At 34.1% G+C, this 21598-nt stretch overlaps 1 protein-coding gene across 1 annotated transcript in view; it reads right to left on the bottom strand.

Annotated features, from left to right (window-relative positions):
- Positions 1–21598, bottom strand: part of LOC144229748 (uncharacterized) — a 372666-nt gene that overhangs the window by 255320 nt on the left and 95748 nt on the right. The window contains exons 3-4 of the mRNA XM_077761829.1: positions 6543–6627; positions 4650–4683 (exon numbers count right to left, since the gene is read on the bottom strand). Coding sequence (XP_077617955.1) covers positions 4650–4683; positions 6543–6627 — 119 coding nt within the window. The remainder of the gene's footprint in view (positions 1–4649; positions 4684–6542; positions 6628–21598) is intronic.

Below are 21598 nucleotides of genomic sequence, written 5' to 3'. Positions count from 1 at the left end.
TTATTTGTATATTTATATATAATATAAATAATATATTTATATTATTTCATATATTGTCTGTTTTGTTATTACTGTTTTAGGTAGAACGTTAAATCCAGTTGCTTGTTACTTCAATTTGGCAGGAAAAAAACACATTTCCTATATCTTTTTGACACTCTATCATCACTCTTTGAGCATTTACTTTTTTATAGGTTCGCAGGACCTTCCAGACTCATTGTATTATCCATTACTAACAAGGAGTCAGCCATTTCTCTAGAAGCCCTGGTTTCTTTTATTGGAAAACAGATGTTAAGACGACAAAATCTTGGTGTTAGCTGTGCTCACTGGATATGAGATGACATTTCCAATCTAGTAGTTGTGTCTTGATAAGTTATTGGATATTTGGTCTGGAGACCTTGATGATTTTTCCTTTATTGTTGGAGTTGAATAATTTTATTAATGTATGTCTTGGGGTTAGTCATTTTTTGGTTAATTTTTCACAATTATTCAGATGTCCTTTCAATATATTCAAGCCTTCTGTTACCTGGGGAATGACCTTAGTTTATGAATTTAAGTGTTTAAATATCATTGTTTTTTTCTTCTTCAGGGCTTCCAATTGCATACGTTATTTTAGTCAATTATTCACACTTTATTTCTGATTTGTTTCATTTTTCACTTTAATTTTCATGGTTGTATGTTTAACTTTCTTCCATGTCTTTTATTATATTTTCTACTGTAATCTATTTCATTCGGTCTACTACTGTCTTATAATTTACCTTTCATATGGAGGTGACTATGTTCTTTTATTCCAACCAATCCTCTTTCAATCAATAATTTTTTAATTAATTCTGAATTTGTAATTAAAAATGGTTTCTAACTCCTCTACATACATTTTGGGTATATAAAATCAACTTTAATATATTTAACTCAGTATGGATGAGTGAATTTTATTAAAGGTGTATCATTCCTTATTTTCTGTTTTCTTAAGTATTTATACTCTTACTTGGTTTCTATCTATTCATTTTATGGATTTGAGGTGCTTTACAAGATTCCTAATTCACTAAGACTCCCTTCTAGAAGTACAGGAAGGTTCAGTTTGTTTAGCTGACATTATTTGGTTTGGTCCTGGAAGGAGAATTGAATTTGCTCCATTTCTTTGTTCTGTTTCTTTATTTTTTAAGCGCCCTCAAATTTCCACATTTGTTTCTTTTGCTTTTAACCATTCAATATCCAAACGATACCTATTCATAACTTTTTACCCCTTAAGTTATATATCTGACAGATGACCACCTCAAATTGCATGTGTTTTAAGCTCTGTAAGCACTGCTCTGACCTGTCAGAATTTTTTTTTTTTTTTTTTTTTTTTTTGTATCCTCACACATAGGGTAGAGGTGACCTTTATGGAAAAGTTAAAGAGCTATTTAAGATATGCTGGTAGGTCCCCTCTTCTCTTTTCCCTTACAATTTTTCCTAAGTTACCCTCGTTCATGACAAGAATTATAATAAGAATATGAGAGATTGCTTGCTGGGATTTGGTATTTTCACATGCATGAAATTTAAAGTTTGAGCATTTTTTGCCTTTCAGTGTTTTTCCTTTTGTTTTGTTTTGTTTTTGTTTGCTTGTTTAGTCTTGCAGTTATTTCAAAACCATATTTTTTTTGGTAGTTTTATGTGTTCTCCTTGATGTTCTAGGTTTTTTGTTTGCTTCTTTGCAGGCTACTAGAGGGGAGATTTAGGTTGCTGTCACTGTGTTAGACTCCCTAGGTGTTAAGTTATTTATAATATTAATCACCAAAAATTCAGATTTAATCTCTAAATGTTAATTACTGGTACTATTTTTTGGTTTCCTTTAGCGTTACATTACTTTTGTATACATCCTTAGAATTATCAGAAGTATTTTAAATACAGTTTTTTATTTAAGTTCTAAATATTTAAAATAACTACTCAAAATCTCATGATCCATAACATGTAGCTAAATCTTACCCAAACTTACCATCTTTTAGCTGCTGTCACCTATGTTACATGCTTGTTTATTTATCATAATAAAATTTCTTTTATTTGTCCTACAAGTAAATATTCTAACTTTGATATTTGCCTTCTTTAGTAAAATCATAATACATATTAAAATTTGTAACATTGTATTTCTCATATTAATTCTGTTTTTAAAAAATTTTTCATGTTTTTCCCTTTTACACTTATCTTTAGAAAGTGGGAAGTTCTAATTTCTCTTATGTTTGTATTTAAATGAAGTTAAATAATCCATTTTAGTTTGGGTATCTTTTTTTAATAGTATAAAATTTAAAATACCTTTGAGGTATTTTAGACATTCTTTTAAAAATAGCACATAACACACTATTCACAGCAGATCCTGAGAAATAATTAATAAGTGAGAATCCATCATGCGGTACAATTTAACTTTGATAAAATACCTCATTTTCGAAGGCACTGTGGTTACCTGTCTTAAATATAAGATAAATAAAATCTTTTCCTATACAAGGGTAAATAGTAGTCATATAAATAATATCCTAGGTCAATAAGACAGAAACAAATCACATTCTCAATGAAGAGGTATAAAAAATCTGAGGAAGTCCAAACACCTAATTTTTACTAAGCAGGTATCTTTGAGCTTTCAATGGTAACAGACCTTGAAGATGAAAAGTGTTAGCAGACCAGAGAGTAGAAAAAATGTCATGGCAAAGGAATAATAGGAGCAAAGCACAAGGACACCAAAGATATATATTAATTCAGAAAAACAAAACAACCCTGAATGGTTTTCAAATCTTGTAGTTATGGTCTAATTGTGGAGGATATCGAATGTCATACAAGAAAATTTAAATTTTACATTTTTGTCAGTGAATGATCATTAATAAAGAGTTTAAGATTGTTTTTACATTTTTAAGAAAATTAGTTTGTCACCAGTATAGAGAGAAAGTTAGAAGTAGAGGCAAGGGAGTCAGAAAGTATTATAATAACATAGAGAAGAGGACATGAGCATTGTCTTATGAATATAGGTTACATTATTGCTCCTAAAGTGGATTATTCTGCTCTTACCGTTTAGGTAGAAAGAAACAATAAGATATTAGAAGAGTTCGTGTGAAGCAGGTTTGTTATGGAAATAGCATCTGAAATTACCAGCAACCACTAGAAAGAAGTGGTCATGGTCAAGGACAGGGGCAAAACTCTCAGGTCTTCTCCATAAAAGCCCCTGCCGAAAACAGTCTTTCCTTTTCTGAACACCTATTGAAGTTACTGTTGACACAGTGTATTAGGAAATTAATCACACTAAATGCTATGGCTTATATTTAAAAATCATGATAATTTTAAGTCTTTATATATTTTATTATTCATTTTTAGCATCTTTAGTGTAAGTTTGTATTCCAAGAACTATGCTATAAATTTGTATCTCAAATAATATTTTAGTAGTGTTTGATATAGAGCATTACTAATAAATGGTTATTGATTGACTGATTGGAAAGTGGCTATTTAAAGAGAACACACACACACACACACACACACACAGTATGATTGCATGTATTTTTAACGTGGTTCTTTGCTAGTGTAGATGATCTAGGCATTCAGCTCTCTCCAAAATAAAATCCAATCATTCTGACAGTTCTCTTTAAGAAAGAACAGCATCAAGCAAGTGAGAGAACCCAAATCTGAAATTGAGGTGGTTGGGTCAAAGGCTCTGCTTACTCTATTTTCATTGCAACAGCTTCATACAGTCAGCTTCAATGTAGATAGAAAACTACAACATAAGAAATTAATCAATCTCACTGTAAGTCAGAATTACTAGAACAAGTATTGTTTGATGCAAGTATTCTTCTTCCATTTCCAGAGGTTTCAGTTATATAAAGATAGTTACAGGTCAATTACTGGAAAAGTAAGGAAATTATAAATGGGGAGCAACATTTTATTTAAAAAACTCAGTTTTTTAGAATGTCTTGTAATAAAGTAATATTCTTTATAATTATTTTGGGTTATTTCCTCATCTAAATTGGAATTCTTTCCTCATTCATTTAGTCTGGATACCAAAAACTGAAAGATGTACTAAATGTAACTTCCAACCTGAATTACAGTGTAGCAAAATATAGCCTATGCTGTATTATTTTGCTATTTATTTAGCAGCTGTAATAATGCACCCCTGTGTTAGTTGTGTCCTAGGTGAAATGGCAATGTAACTATTTTATGACCATTTTCTTCCTTTAGGGAAATCAGTGAAGTGTCTGGAGGAGAACAAACATGTAGAAAACTCCAGAGAACAATATTATAAGGTAGTTTCAAATCATTTGTATTAATGGCTGCACAAAAAGCAATTAAGTCTTTAAACTGAGAGATACAGGACAGAATATTAGCAAGGTCATGAGGAAAACAAATGAAATGATAGTACTAAGACTTGAAGGTCAGAAAGCCTCTGGGTTCAATTCCAAGGACCTACCACTTCTGTGAACTTGGGCAAATCACATAAATTCTCTGGGCCTTGGGTTCCCTATCTTTAAAAGATTAATTATNAAATAAAAAAACATTTTAAAAAAATAAAATAAAGGATTAATTATTTTCTTAGCAAGCCAAATATGTAAAAGTTAAAATGACGTAAGTCATGTAAGATATTATATATGATACCTAGTACACAGTAAAAACTCAATAAATAGCAACAGTTACTTACTTACCTTGTACTGTATACCAAGCACTGAACTAAAAACACTGTAAATGTTTTGTCTTTTTCATTTAATCATAGAAAGATGGTTCCTTATGAGGTAGATATCCTCAATTCACAGATAGGAAAACTGAAACAAATATAGGAAGTTATGTTCATCTAATGTCAGACAGAAAGGGAGGAAACAGCTTTAAATACAGTCTTTTTTCCCTCATTCAAGAGCTTGCATTCTTAACTATTAGTCAGTAACGCCTCTTATTATCATGGCTAAAGGAATGGTTGAATCAACTTATAGATGAGTATCTACTTATTGCATTCTAATATAACAAAGATGATGGTAGCTTTCCCCATCCAATTTTCAAAGCAAAAATAGGTAACTATAAAATATATCACATTTTTCATCTTTCATTTTAGGAACTTATTTCTCAGATTCTGTCTTGCCACATGCCAGCTATCACATGTTCATCCTACTCTTTCTCTGTTATCTGTCCATAACAGATTTGTGACTTATCTTTTTAATTTCTTTGAGGCCTGAGGTCTCATTTTCACTCTGTTTGGGTCTTTGGGTTATAACAATTGTGAAGATCTGAGGACCTCTGTGGTGTTGAATAATTCAAATCATTATATTTTCTAAATCCAACTTTAGTGCAAAAGCAAAAGGAGTTTGCAGATTCATGTCTATTTTACAAGCAAATAATGAATTATTTCCACAGAAAAGGTTGTATCTGACTGGCCAACAAAATATGCAAGCACTGTTCTCTTTAAAGACTGACAAGTTAATAATAAACTTGCCGGGTTCCATGAACATTTTTTATTTTGACTTTCATCAATATATCTTTATAAGACTAGAATGCTGTTTAATTCAGTAAGTGGCTAGGGTTGGGGGTCTTCTAAAATTTGAAAGGCCATCCTCAGTAAAAGATTTAAAATTTTAGGACTATTACCAAGAGCACCCATTTTAATATGGCTGAATATTTATAATAGATTAGTTATTTCCTTTTTTTTAAACTGTGAGACTGTGGGCAGGAAATATCTACAAGCACATCCATGAGCCAGAAGGAATTTGAGACATTTTACAAATGTTTCACTTATCCTCCAAAATAAACCTCATTCTCCACTTTACAGATGAGAAAACGGAGGCTCAAAGAAACTAAGAAACAATTATTAACTGTACTGTTGTGACCTATGAGGCTTTATGCAGGGTTTTTATTTAGCCTCCCCTCCAGTGATCGTTTCAGGAGCACTAAATTGTCCTCTTTATGAGCAAGTTGTTCTTCAGTTAGAGAGAGACAGAGAATTCATCTTGAAAACTTTTAAAACTGGATGAGGTTGGTTCTCCAGCCCATTGTCAAGCACAGTCATTTGTTTTCGTTTAGAAGGAAACTTGGCCCCGATGATGCTGATCTCTACTACAAACACCTCTATACACCAGAACTCTAACCAACACATTAGTAAAAGAGTTAACTTCAAGAACTGTCATCTAGAATCCTCAAATGTGCATGTAACAGAAGTAAAAATTAACATCATTTCTAGAGGTTGGTGTTTGTTGGCCTTCTTTCTATTCTGCCATCTTTTTAACTTCTTCTCCTTACCAGTTAACACACTTGACAGTAATTACATGTTAGAACGTGGAGAAAAAGGCACCTTCAGGAGAAGTCAACAGGAGCATATTATATCTAGATAATTTGTCCCACATAAGATATCAGCCAATGTTTTGGGAGAAAACTTACCCAGCTATTTCTTCACACTTTTAGTTAGGAGGCTTTTGAAAATATTTACATAACTGAATTTTAATATAGAATCAAAACCCAATGACTTACGGCCGTGTTAAGAAAAGCAAGTGTGAAATCTACTGTAAATTGTTCCTTAAGGACAGGAAATTCCTGTCTCATCCTAAGTCTCTTACTTATCGGCACACAGAGGGGTCCTATCTGAAGAGAAGCATACAGTTGGGTCTCTTGGGGACCAGGAGCACTTAACCTCCAGCGAGGCTAGTAATTTAAAACCAGGTGTTATTAAACCAATTAGACTTTTTTTTTTTTTTTGCAATTTCCAGCAGAGAAAATTCATTGGACCTCGTTTTGAAAATGAGGTAACAATGACTTCTAAAGTATCACCAGCTTGCAAAAATCAAAGTATCAGTTCATTAGCAAATTAATGGGATTCTGACTTCATTGAAAGTAGAATGCCTATAATTGGGCCATACTGAATAATCATTCTGGAAATGGCAGATGAAGATATGGCAAAAAAAAAAAAAAATTAAAACCATTAATGAAGCCCACCTCCAGTCAAATGTCTAAAATTATTATTAGGACACAAAAATGACAACAGAAACAGATACAATTTGCTTGGAAGGTTTTCAATACAACACTTCTGAGCAATTAGTTGTCTTGACAAGAAATACATATATATTTTTTAACAAAAATAATTACGGTAATATTCTTCAAGAGTATTCATTCAATAAAATAAAACCAGAGCAAATCCTATAACAGAATTAGAGACCTTGAGTTCAGAGCAGTTTCCTGTAGAGGAGATGTCTAAATCAGATATGATTCACTTATAAATCACATATTTTAAACTTCAAGCTAAGTTTCCATCAGTTTAAATCCACTTTTTGTTATTTAATGATACAGCATGAAATGCTTCTAGCTGTGTAAACCAGAAATAATATTTAATACTGCATTGTAAAGAAACCAATTCTGGCTAAATTAATCTAAATGGAATTTTATTTGAAAGATACTGGAAGCACACAGGATAAAAAGGAAGGCAGACACATAAGTTTAAAAGAAAGAGAAAGTTACACATCTCAACACTAAAAAACGGGGCCCTAGCTCCTGTCTAGGGGCCAACTCTAGAAAGGATAATTCCAACCATCCCAGGCCTCTGGCCCACTCCCCCTACCCCTGGTTCTATTTGGCATTTTTGGAAAGCTGAAAAAGTTTGTTTAATTTTATTTTTATATATAGTGAAAGTGGTCCAGTTTCATTCTTTTGCATATAATTGTCCAGTTTTCCCAACACCATCTGTTGAAGAGACTGTCTTTTTTCCATTAATCATTCTTCCCTTGTTGAAGATTAATTGACCATATAACTGTGGTTTTAGTTCTGGGTTTTCTGTTCTATTTCATTGATACATATCCATTTTTGCACCAGTACCTAACTGTTTTAATTACTACTGCTTTGTAACTTGAAGTCTGGAATTGTGATGTCTCCAGTTCTGTTTTTCTTTTTCAAGACTGCTTTGGCTATTCCAGGTCTTTTGTGGTTCCATACAAATTTTAGAATGGTTTGTTCTCGCTCTATGAAAAACACTGGTGGTATATTCATAGGGATTGCATTCACTGTGTAGATTGTTTTGAGTACTATAGACATTTTAACAATATCTATTATTCCAATCCATGAGCATGGGATGCCTTTCCATTACGTTGGTCATCTTCAGTTTCTTTCACCAATATTTTATAGTGTTCAGAGTACAGATATTTCATCTCTTTGCTAAGTTTATTCCTGAATATTTTATCATTTTTGGTGCAACTGTAAATGGGACTGTTTTCTTAATTTTACTTACTGCTGTTTCACTATTAGTGTATAAGAATGCAACAGAATGTACACTGATTTTGTATTCTACAACTTTACTGAATTCATTTATCAGTTCTAGGAGTTTTTTGGTGGAGTCTTTAGCGTTTTCTATATATAGTATCATGTCATTTGCAAATAGTAAAACTTCTTTCTTACCAATCTGGATGCCTTTTATTTATGCTGTCTAACTGCTGTGGCTAGGACTTCCAATACTATATTGAATAAAAGTGATGAGATTGGACATCCTACCTTGTTCCTAACCTTATGAGAAAAGCTCTGTTTTTTACCATTGAATATGATGTTGGTTGTGGGTTTTTCATATTAAGACCTTTATTATGTTGAGGTATGTTCCCTTGAAGCCCACTGTGCAGAGGGTTTCTATCATGAATGGATGCTTATTCCTTTATATTCATATGAAACACTTCTGTTATTACACTTTAATATTGAAAAAAAATAAAGAAAACATTGATACATGTAATTGTATAAACAATAACATGAAAAATCTATTTGACATAAAAATACTATAAATAAAATCAAAAGAAAAAGTTGAATTGTGAAAAGTATTTGAAACTCATTTCACAGCAGGAATATTATCACTGATACATAAACTGATACTAAAAGTATGTAAAAAAAACAAAGACAAACAGCTCAAAAGAAAAATGACAATGTATTGAACAGATAGCTCACAGAAGGGAAAATATAAATGGCTTTTTATGAAAGGATGTTCAACTGCTCTCACTATGAGAAAAATGCAAATTAAGACTACATAAAGATATCTGTTTAACCTAGGAGACTGGCAAAGATCCAAGTTTTAAAATGTACTTTGTTTAACCATATGTGCTAGGGAAAACCAGCATTCCGTGCATTTCAAATGGCAGTTCATGCATGCAACCTGTATGGAGGGCAATTTGGCAAATATCACCTTGGCATGTTTACCCTATAAATATTCCTCCACGTACAAGAAAGCACATGTGTACAAAATTACATACTATTTTGTATGTAACAAATATGCATAAGTCTGTAATAGAAAAGTTTGAAAACAACCAGCATGGCCAATACTAGGAGTATTTGAATGTTTTATTTTATATATACATACTACATATGTATATACAACTGAATAACATTCACATTAAAAGGTGAATGGGTGTGGTGCTGGGGTGGCTCAGTGAGTTAAGCATACAACACTTGCTTTTGGCTGAGGTCATGATCTCAAGGTTCGTGAGTTCGAACTCCACATCAGGCTCTGCACTGATAGTGCAGAGTTTGCTTGAGATTTTCTCTCTCTCTCTCTCTCTCTCTGTCTCTCTCTCTCTCTGCCCCTCCCACTCTCTTTCTCAAAATAAATAAATAAACTTAAAAAAAAAGTTGAATGGGGAATTCCTCCATGCACGAGTATAACTAGATCTTATTTGAATCTAAAAAACAAAATGAATGAACAAACAACAAAGAGAGGAATAGGAATAAATGAATAAATATAGAGAATTGATTGTTGCCAAAGGGAAAACGGTAGAGAGATAGAAAAAATAGGTGAAGGGACTTAAGAAGTACAAAGTTTTATATAAAATAAGTAAATCACAGGAATAAAAAGTACAACATATATAGTCAACAATACTGTAATACATTTATCATTGCTTCATAATGTACATAATTATTGAATTATATATGCTATGCTTTATGCCTAAAACTAACTTAATATTACATGTCAACTACAATTCAATTAAAATTATTTTCATAAGGAAGGCATTGGGGTGCCTGGGTGGCTCAATCGGTTAAGCGTCCGATTCGGCTCAGGTCATGATCTCACGGTTCGTGGGTTCGAGACCTGTGTTGGGCTCTGTGCTGACAGCTAGCTCAGAGCCTGGAGCCTGTTTCAGAGTCTGTGTCTCCCTCTCTCTCTGATCCTCCCTTGCTCACGCTGTCTCTCTCTCTCTCTCCTAGAAATAAATAAAAATATTTAATAAAAGAAATAAATTTTTTAAAATTAAAAATAAGGAAGGCATTGTAATTTAAAAATGAAAAAAAAGAAGACTTCAAAAGTGTGTTTTGAGATGAAAAAAGCAGACAGAGGAACAAAGTCAGTGTACTTCTTTTGTATAAAATAAGTACATGCATGGCATTTGTTTATACTGCAATAAACAATCTTTGAATCAATATACTAAAACTAATGAATGGGTACATTAGAGGTGTGTGTGTGTGTGTGTGTGTGTGTGTGTGTGTGTGTGTGTGTGTGTAGAATGGGTTGGGATTAATATTTGGAGTATGGTTGTAGGTATCAGGAGCATGACCTACCCATTCTATGCCTTTCTCTTTTTTTTCTACTTTTGGATCAATTATTACCTAATCAATAATTTGAAAGGGTAAGAAAGTCTATGAGCGTACCCAATAACTGTATTTTTATTACTCTTCTATTCTGCCATGCCAATGAAATTAAGTGTAAGTTTCATCTTTAATACAAGTCTTATAACATTAAAGTTTGCCGCATTAACAATTTTAAGTAAATGTTAGAGGTCATGAATTTTACCCTAAAGAGTTAGGTAACTCAAACAATGTTCAGGTGTTAACTACCTTCCTAATAAAGCCAAAACTTACTTTTCATAATGGAAAGATAATTTAAATTTTACTAAATTATTATCCTCTCCTGAATATTAGCATCACAAATGCTCAACCAAGAGATCATGGTAGGAAGTACATATTACTCAATTATTATTACCAAAGCCTAGCACTGTATATGAAATGATTAAACATTTCAAATAAAACAAAACTATCATTTATTCCTTATTTTAAATGTACTGAATAACCTGACTTGTGGAAGTGGTTTTCATTAGGTATATCAAAGTTGTATATAGAGAATCTAGAAATATGAAAAATCATGCAAGTTTTTTTCATTCTAGGATCTATTTAATAAAGTCTTAAATATGCTTTTGATATCCTAAGACTCCCACATTGCAGCTTCATTAGTTAACACAACAGGTCCAACATTAGGTTAGAAACTCTATGTTATCTTATACACATAGCTAATTATGATTGTTCACATGTGGATTTCCATTTTTAATCTAAACTTATTTCCCTTGCTTCCACAATAGTCTAAAATCAAGTATGAGTGGTTTTTACATTATTCTGTTTGGGATTATGTATCCCATGCACTACTATAATTATAATAATGAATAATAATGATAATGATGAGTTGTAAACTTGATGTTCAAACACAGCAGGGGATATTCAAGTGCAAATTCATATATAAGATCTTGTTTACATTTTTATTACAAGTGCTCTTCTTTTTTTTTAAGACATACGCATTAAAGCCTTAGTGTCATTATGTGTAAGAACTCTTAACAATTCAGAGGGTGGATAGGAGCTAATATTCAGAGTAATTTCAATATATTTCATATTTTTTAGGATAACTCATTTTATATAAAATGAATGTGATGCATGTAAGGTGACATATTTTGATATTAAATAGTTAAGCTCACTGACCCTGAAGCAAGTGTCCCTAGGTTGGAATCACTATTATAGGCCCCCATTATTTAAATTACTAGATCCTAAATGCCAGTATGTTAGACTAGTTTAATAAATACAGGGAACATAAAATAAGAAACTTTTAGGGGAGCCTGGGTGGCTCACTCAGTTAAGTGTCCATTCTTGATTTTGACTCAGGTCCTGGGATAGAGCCCTGCATCGGGCTCTGGGCTGAGAGTGTGAAGTCTGCTTAGGATTCTCTCTCTCTCCCTCCTTCTCTGTCCCTGCCCTAGTCACTCTCTCTCTCTCAAAAATAAATACCAAAAAACCCCCAAACAAACCAACAAACCTTTTGGTGGTAATTTCCCAAAGTAAATTTAATAAATTCATTCTACCTTTTGTTCTATGATATTTTCTATCCTTAGTTTTAAGATCTTTGTTCAGGTATAACTGACATACAATAAATGACATATATTTTATGTGTAAAATTTAATAAGTTATGACAAATCTACGTACACACATAGCCAAGATCACCAAAAACAAAAGAGTTAGCATTTCCATAATCCTAAATAGTTTCCTCATGCCTTTCATAATCCTTCATTACTAAGCTATATGATCAATACTGCTCTTTTTTGAATTTTTTAATGATTTTATTTATTTTTGAGAGAGAGAGAGAGACAGCGTGAGCAGGGGAGGGAGGGGAGCAGAGAGGGAGTCAGAGAATCCAAAGACAGGCTCCAGGCTCTGAGCTAGCTGTCAGCACAGAGCCGGAGGAACTGTGAGATCATGACCTGAGCCAGTGTCGGACGCTTAACTGACTGAGCCACGCAGGTGCCCCTCAATACTACTCTTTTATTGGGATATATTATGGTAGTTTAAGGACTAATTTTTTTTAACTTGGAAAACTAGAAAATACACTGCCATGCTTAACATACTTACTATGAAGAAACTATTCCAAGCTCAGGGAACACAGCAGGAAGATAAACAAAAATGACAGCTGCCCTCATTTAGGTTATGGTTTTACAGTAAGAAGAACTAACCATAAAACATGAAGTAGTGCTAAATACAATACAGAAAAAGACAGAACAGTAAAAAGGGAGAGAACAAATCTAGAAGGCAAAAGGTTTATTTACATATTATTTAGGTAGAGGCTCTTTTCACAAAGTGACATTAAATAACGATAAGAAGGCAATTTGATACCCAAACCTTTACTGCCTCCCCCAATTTTTTCCTCTTGTTGACTTGATATCCCCCAGAAACTAATGACAATCTCTCTAAGCTTTTCTAGTCTTTAAAACAAGTCTAAGAGTAGTAACCAGTACATACGATTATAGCAAGTATTTTATTTCTTTATTTATTTCTAGGAGAAAGAGAGATGGCGTGAGCAGGGGAGGGTCAGAGAGAGAGGGAGTTACAGACTCTGAAACAGGCTCCAGGCTCTGAGCTGGCAGTCAGCACAGAGCCCAACGCGGGGCTCGAACCCACGAACCGCGAGATCATGACCTAAGCGAAAGTCGGACGCTTAACCGACTAAGCCACCCAGGCGCCCCGATTATAGCGAGTATTAAAAAAGATAACATAATTACAAAAATTAGAACAGTTAACTGGGACATAGTATATATTCAATATAAACATTAGCTTATTTATCATGACCCTAGATCCAAGAGCAGGGGAATGACAGAGGAGGTTTCAAGGCAGCTCACTTTTTCATGCTACCTCTAAGGGTTAAAATTGCTTATCAAAACTAAATTTTTTTTATTGAGACAAGAGAAGCAGAAGTAAAAACTGATTGACTTGTACATGCTTAAGCACTGAAATTATGAGATGATTAAGTCACAACATGCTATGTTTTTCTATTTTTTCATTTAATAAAGTTTCTTTTTGGTGGCTCAACTTGCTAGTAGCACTGTTACTATCTGTTCATTGTTAGAGGAAAGGGATTTAAAACTCAACAGGGAATAGTAAAGTTGTTCACTTTCTAAAACTGATAGTACAGGGGCGCCTGGGTGGCTTAGTCGGTTAAGCGTCCGACTTTCGCTTAGGTCATGATCTCGCGGTTCGTGGGTTCGAGCCCCGCGTCGGGCTCTGTGCTGACTGCCAGCTCAGAGCCTGGAGCCTGTTTCGGAGTCTATGACTCCCTCTCTCTCTGACCCTCCCCTGCTCACGCTGTCTCTCTCTCTCTCCTAGAAATAAAAAAAAAAAAAAAAAACTAAAACTGATAGTACATATATGCCTTTTTCCTACAATTAATATACCCCATTCAACAAAGCCTAACTCCTTTTATAATATAAGGGTACTTTGCACAGTTTTCTCAAAGAGATGGCTCTTTTCACACCTCCCAAAGCTACTGTCTGCAAACCTCACTGGAAGCATGGCTGCTAAGAGAACATTATAATGTCATTTCAACCAACCAGCTCCAGTTTAAAAATAATGCAGCATTTTTTAATAGTCAAGAGAAAACATTCAACCAATTTATTCCATCTCATTCTTCCCTTTTTATTTATTTCCACTTCTCTCCTTCCTTATTTACTTCTTTATTTTATTGAGAGTCTATTGACTGAAACTATCTTGTGATATTTTTTGATGCTTTAACAATGGTTTACCTTGGGTGCCTATTTTACTTCACTCAGCTTTTGACTGAGTTATCCATTAAATGTGTTTAATTATACTTGTCTCAGTAGCTCAAAGTTTTTCATTCTCAGATAACAAGTGTACACTCATTTCTATGCCATAAGTATCAGGAATTTTATTTTCTCAAGAACTCAACAGTGAAGTTTCATTGAATTGGGCCATTTAAACTATGCAAAGTGTTTCTGGAGAGACCTATGTAAACGAATCCAAGTATTACAAACTTAAGACCAATTACAATTTTTTTTAAGTATTCTGTAGCTTGGAGAAAAAGGTGTTATCGTTAATTTAATTTTCTGGTTGAGGCTTAACATAATTTAATCTTTTTATGACAGAGAAAGTTCAATAACTTTATTCAGTCCTTCTTAAAAATTTCCACTCTAAGGCAGAAGAGAAAGAGCTCATACTCTCAATGAACACAAGTGTGTATAGAGGGTGGAGCCTATAAATATGTGTAAATTGGCTTATAATAGTGTTCTTAACCTTGATCAACACTTTACATTGTTGGATCCACACATAAATACCATGAAAGCTTAACAATTGTCTCCAATTAAGGTTGGAGTACAGTAAAAGAGAAAAGAAACAAGAAATAAGAACCAACTACACAATTATCTAGGAATACTTAGAGCAGAAAGTATTCCTATTAAATTCCAAGATGACATTTATCAATAGTACAGGAATGGAAAAGGGGTCTGATATTTTATGTATTTGCCATATGCACACAAAAATATATTCTCTATTGCTTATAGCTGGAAGACAATTTGGAGTTAACTTCTCTCATGTTATAGGTGAGGACAAAAACCTAGGAACATTAGTAACATGTCTATAAAGTTACAACTAGAGAGCGACAGAGAGTTGGAACAGTCTCAAAAATTTTTAAATGAGAAAGAAAAAGAAAATACTAAACTTGCTGAAGTTAGAAAACTCAGGGATGATTTTACAAGGTCTCCAGGAAAATAAACATTAATATGAAAAGGATGTTGTATGGCTTACTCTCATTTTTCTGGTGATTACAACCTGAAAATGCTATGCAGGATAATTAAAATCTAGAAAAGGATCTAAAACATGAGATTTGGTCTCTACTGGAGTGAGTTATTCTATTACAAAGACAACATTACACCAAACTTAATATGAAAGAGTTTAGAAGCTGTAGTGGTGGTTAGATATGAGTTATTCCTAGCCCATTTCCTGGTGCTAAATAAGTGAGTTTTACATCTATAATCTTGTTTACTTTCCCTCAGGCATAGGCATACATCTGTCTCCTTACAAACTGTTTATGAGAAGTCCACTGTCAGCTTCTTAGGCAGGTGTGCTATCTACTTAAGTAGAGTAGTAGTTCAGCTACTTTAATCAATAAAGCCCAGCTTTGTGGGGTAAATTCCGAACTTACTACATTGACACAACAGAATATATTACTCACCCACATGTAAACGGTACATTGCTTCTATTTCTGGTCTTCTGCGTGGCGAGTCAGGGATCCAGGCTCTTCCTATCTGCGCCTCTACTATTCACTAGTGCTTCTGCTCTATCCTATGTATACGGACATGTGAACAGGGAATGGGAACATGGTGATATGCAGCAGAACACCAGCTATGCTTCAGCCTGGAAGTAAGCTAGTTATGAAGGAGGTCAAGGAGGGGGAGGGGAAAATAGTGAAAGCAGGGAGGAGAATGCAGACCTTATCTGAGCAGCCAGCCATTTCCTAACAAAAACTCTACTGAATGTAATGGGAGCACGTCTTTGGAGAGCATCTACCTATCTCTGACATGACACATATGTGAGACATACTCCCCCTCATCTTGGGTTAGAACTTATCCTGTCACCATACATGTCAGTTGGAAAAATAACCATGAGGACTGGGGCCCCTGGGTGGCTCAATCAGTTACACGTCCAACTCATGATTTCAGCTCAGGTCATGTCTCACAGTTGTGAGATTGAGCCCCACATAGGGCTCTGCGCTGAGTGTAGAGACTGCTTGGGATTCTCTCTCTGCCCCACTCGCACTCTATCCCTCTCTCAAGTTAAAAAAAAAAAAAAATTTTTTAAATAAGCACAAGGACAAAGATAATCTCTTTCTTATATGTTTCTATTTGCAACAGAAAGAAACCTGTTACAACTGCAATAGAGATTTTACTTAAAGGTTAAAAAGAGTTAAAACATGCAGTGATAATACTAAAGATTTTTCAAAAACTGGTAGGAAAAATGGCAATAGCCAATCAAAATGGATACTCACCATCATCAGCCCTGAGCACATATTAAAAATGCTTTTTAAAATGTAAAATTATATTCTTAGTAATTATGTTATAATTTGACAAATATGTGGTATTTTATTAAATGAAAGACAAGTTATGTTCCTAGGTTTTTCTCTACATTAATAGTACCAAATGACTCCTCTTGGATTCAGGTACCCATACATTTTCTTCTTTATGACCCCCCAACTTGAAATCTGCCTGCGAGTTGGGATTTTTTTCTCCTTTGGATTCTCAGCTTCTAATAGTACTCTCACCCACTGTGCTGTGGTGTCCTTTATTTTGTGTGACTAGGACCCTAAGCAACCGTGCTGTTTAAATTGTGTGAAGGGACTTGCAATGATTGTATAAAGGGTATCTTATTAATGTGAAAAGTTGTGACTTCAGTTTAGCTATTCAGAGTCCATTTTTGCTTTCATCCAGGTGCTTTCTTATTTTGAATGTGGTTAATATTTGCTCTCTGTATCAGCAAAGTGTAACTTCAAAACTATAAGACCCTTAAAACACTTGTTCTTTCACAGTATAAATATGATCTATAAAACTGCATCTACACTTGCTTATAAATATAAACCATCACATTGGTTCCTTACAAGTAATGCCAAAATAAAGATCAGGATAACTCACAAATAATTATTTTAAAGGTCTGAGTATGTGAAATCATAGCTAATGATATTTACTATAATTAGGGAAGCAAATTAGAAGAATATTAAAGCCTTCGCATTTCAGTACTCCTAGATTTCTAGGTAATTACAAAATAACATTGTTACTAATGAGATTTTTTTTTAATAAAACTAAGACAATTAGTATTTTCCCTGGAAGAAATAATTTGGCAAATTTTAGTAAAAAAGTAGCTTTTTGTCTGTGGCTATTTTGTCTCTGTGAAATACACTGAAGTTTTGGAAACTTAAGACAAATGTTTATGCCAAAGCCACTTTATCTTTGTTAACAACAAAAATAGAAGATTCTTAATTATTCTAAAAGTATAGATAATTTGGATAATATTTATATTTTTTTTAATGTTTGTTTTTTATTTTGAGAGAGTGTGCCTATGCACGCAAGCAAGGGGAAGAGCTGAGAGAGAGGAGAGGGAAAATCCCATCAAGCTCCACACTGATGTGGGACTCAATCTCACAAACCTGGAGATCAAGACCTGAGCTGAAATCAAAAGTTGGACACTTAACCTTAACCGACTAAGCCGCCCAGGCACCCTGGATGATACTTATATTTATGAGAAAAAACGAAAGATATTCCATGACATTTGGTCAATTACCAAATACATATCCTGCTATGGATTTAACATTGTACTACTCACGTGGGGGAAGAAAGTGGAGTATTAATTAATTCCTTGCCTTGGTTATAAAAAGCTTACAATCTATTTTGAAAAACAAAGCACATCAAATAAACAATAGCTTATAACTAAAAGTTCAATGACATAGTTGACAATACAAGATTAGAAAAGCATGCCAATATTTTAATAATAAACAGCTAATATTCGGGGTAGTTTAGCTAGAGAATATAGTACATAATATCATCCTTTTAGATATCTAGAGCCCTCTCATAATACTATTCAGTAATCACCATCTGCAGAATTCATAATATCTACAGGAAATCTATAACATGCACATGGAGCTCTCACAGTCTATCTCAACAGACTATATGTTTAGTGCAAGGCTCTACTAGGCGTTAAAAACTGATGTGGCAAAGATATCATAGGCTACTGGAGAAGACATGGTAAACAAACGTATAACACATTCGCAGTGAGGCTTTGCAGTGTACTTTGGAGGGTATAGGGAAAGGCTATCAAGCCCATGTTAGTAGAGATCACAACAGGACAGTTTTAAAGGACAGACAGGCATTAACTTAGCAAAGAAGAAGCTGAAATATGGGGGATTTTCCATACAGAAGGAACAGAATGTGCAAAGCTGCAGAGAAAATAAAGATTCTTGCAAGCAGTACCCTTTTACTAGAATGCTACGTATGTACAGAAAGATATGATTGTATGCCCTACATGCTGAAGGCATTAAGATTTTCCATCTTAACTTTCCAATGGCTCTTAACTTTCCAATATGAGTTAAGTCTTTTTGACGAGAGATGGCTTGTTTGTAGAACGAAACGTAGTCTACTATCTGACTTTTCTCCTATGCTTTTGTGGCATTTTTGGTCCCCCAGGTAACAGATTCTGAGGAAGAGCTTGGACAGAGTACTAAATCTAGGATGGTCTTACAAAGCCACCCTAACCAGTATGAAGATGCTAGGCCTTTATCCCTATTATCAACCAGTGAGTGGATGGAGCCTAACTTCAGGAAGGGGCATGACCTTAGGCAAAATAGCTCCATCAAACTCAGATACATCTCCAGAAGGAGACTCTCTGGATCCAGGTGCAAACTTGCAGTCACCAACTCTGTCAGCATCTGTGGAAATAATTGCTTTTGTCCCAAAAGGAGATTCTGAGTGTTGTAACAAAATGGCTCTTAACTTTCCAATATGAGTTAAGTCAGGTATAGATCTTGCTAGTTTCTAGGAAGAGACAAACACAATCCCTAGTTGCTTAGACAAACACAATTACCAAGTTGCTTAGAGGGCTGGTACGAGTCACCCACCTGACACCTTCCCATGAGGCGTCAGTGATTTCAGTCCCAGAACTTCCTTTACCAGGCATTCTTAGCCTAGTAGACATATTAAAGATAAACCACAAAGGTCTAGGAACTGACACTGAACTTTGTGACATTCACTCCACCAGCTTTGATATAGTATGTGGAAAATAAATGCAGGCAACTTGTACAAACAATTTAATAGGATCACTCAACATAAACTTCATTCAACACAAAATTAGCTGATAAATCTTGACTAACCTTTCTATTACTACGTCACACACACACACTTTCAGGATAAACCTAAGAATAAAAATCCATTGAATTTTAATCTCAAGGTACATGCTGAATGGCCCACTGGCTGCCTTGGCTAGGTCCACTGGTCACTTTTTGTATACAGATTATTTTTCTTTACCAAGAAACCTCCAAGGTCAATACCTTTGATTAGATCAGTGACAAAAGCCTCTCTCTGTCAGAGATAAATCCAGAGGATCCACTGAAGTGAACCTTGTAACATTAAGAGAATGCAAGGGCAATGTAAAGCCCTGCAGTGGGAACAAGACAGTGGAAACTCACGGTTCTTACACTGTGGAGTGAGAAACTTCCTATCTGTGATGAGTTTCTCCAGAGATGTTGGGGTTCATCCTCTAGCCTACATGCAAATAAGCAAACCCGTATTTGTTGAGATATGATTCATGCACTTGCTATTTCTTCTAATCCCAATCATTTACTACAGGTTTTATGGTTATGTAAATTTTGCACCCCTAATATGTTCATGCTAAATGAAAAAAATGTAGAGACTCTCACTGTGATTTCAAGCAGACTTCATGTGTGGTCAAAACTTAAGTTATATACTCTTACGCTCTAATGAAAGAAATTTTAAGATTATATAGGAAGAAAGAAACAATTGCAACAAAGACAAAGAAAGATGGCATTTCATGTATGTTAAATCTCCAGCCTTGCAGAAGCAAGAACATATCTCCCAAAGGATGGAAATCTAATAACATGTGTATTGGTGCCATTATAGCACATCTTGAACAGGAGGAAGCTGGGGGACCAGAAGGTTAGGTGCAGAAAGAGAAGAGACAATGTTTTACTTTGCACGGTAGTGTAGGAAATGCATTCAGTGTTCTCCAAGATAAAAGCTACCTAACATCATTTAACTAGTTATTTATGTAAATTATTTGCATATAGAAACTGCATATTGTGAGCAATATCAATTTAGAGCTTTTTTAAAATGTTTTATTTATTTCTAGGAGAGAGAGAGAGAGACTGCGTGAGCAGGGGAGGGTCAGAGAGAGAGGGAGTCACAGACTGAAACAGGCTCCAGACTCTGAGCTGGCAGTCAGCACAGAGCCCGATGCGGGGCCGGAACCCACGAACCACGAGATCATGACCTAAGCGAAAGTCGGATGCTCAACAGACTAAGCCACCCAGGCGCCCCCAATTTAGAGCTTTTGAGGCACTCTGAATCCACTTCAGGAATAGGTATGCTAATACAACTACAAACTACCAGTGATTTAGAACATGGACTCTGAACTAGATAACTGTACACTAAATCATGAATCTGTCACTTAGGGTCCCTGTGCACTTGAATAAGTTACTTAACTTGCTTGATTACATTTCTTATCATCTATAAAATGAATTATAACACATCACTGACTTGTGTTACATACAATAACGTATTTAAAATAGTATGGTGTCTGAAAAATAGAAAGTCTCAATACATGTGATTTTACTATTGAAACGTTGTCTTATTGTCATGTTTTATTATGTCACAAAACTTAATCTATGTTTTTCTCACTTAATTGATATCAAGTATTGAATCCTTTCAATGTGCCACATACTGTGAGATTCATTTCTGATACGATGGTGAGCTAAAAATAAAAAACAAAAATAAAAACAGTCCTCAACTCACCCACTAGCAGCTTATATTCTAGTGAAGGAGATGGCAAATAATCAATTACTATATTGAGTAGAAGTAAATCGATGAACAGTTTAATAGTGAAATTATTCTTGGGTCATCCTGCTAAAATTTAATGTCATTAATCACTGTTTTACTTGCTATAAGATGCAAAGTTAAAATTTATAGAAAGAATTTCAGAATAAGAGAAAGAGAGAATGCTTACTTAATATGGTTTATCTTATCAGGGAGAACTCTGGAAATGTCCAAAAAATACAATATATAATTGTTTGAATGTGTGTGTACTAAAAGCAACCGTTAAAAGTCATGTGATCAACTGATACTCATTAACTTGGTCTTTCTCAGTAAATAAGAGAAACAAAATACAAAACAACATAGTATCTATATAAAAATAGATATAGATGTAGATGGTATATAGATATAGATAGTATGTTGTTTTGTATTCTGTTTGTAGTGATATATATTTTTATGTATCACTTTAGTTTTATATATGTGTGTGTGTGTGTGTGTATATGTGTGTATATATATATATATATATA

This window comes from Crocuta crocuta, unplaced genomic scaffold (genome assembly GCF_008692635.1).
Source record: "Crocuta crocuta isolate KB4526 unplaced genomic scaffold, BGI_CrCroc_1.0 scaffold264, whole genome shotgun sequence".
Taxonomy (NCBI): domain Eukaryota; kingdom Metazoa; phylum Chordata; class Mammalia; order Carnivora; family Hyaenidae; genus Crocuta; species Crocuta crocuta.
The sequence above is the reverse complement of the archived record's forward strand: the minus strand, read 5'-3'. Positions and strand labels throughout refer to the sequence as shown.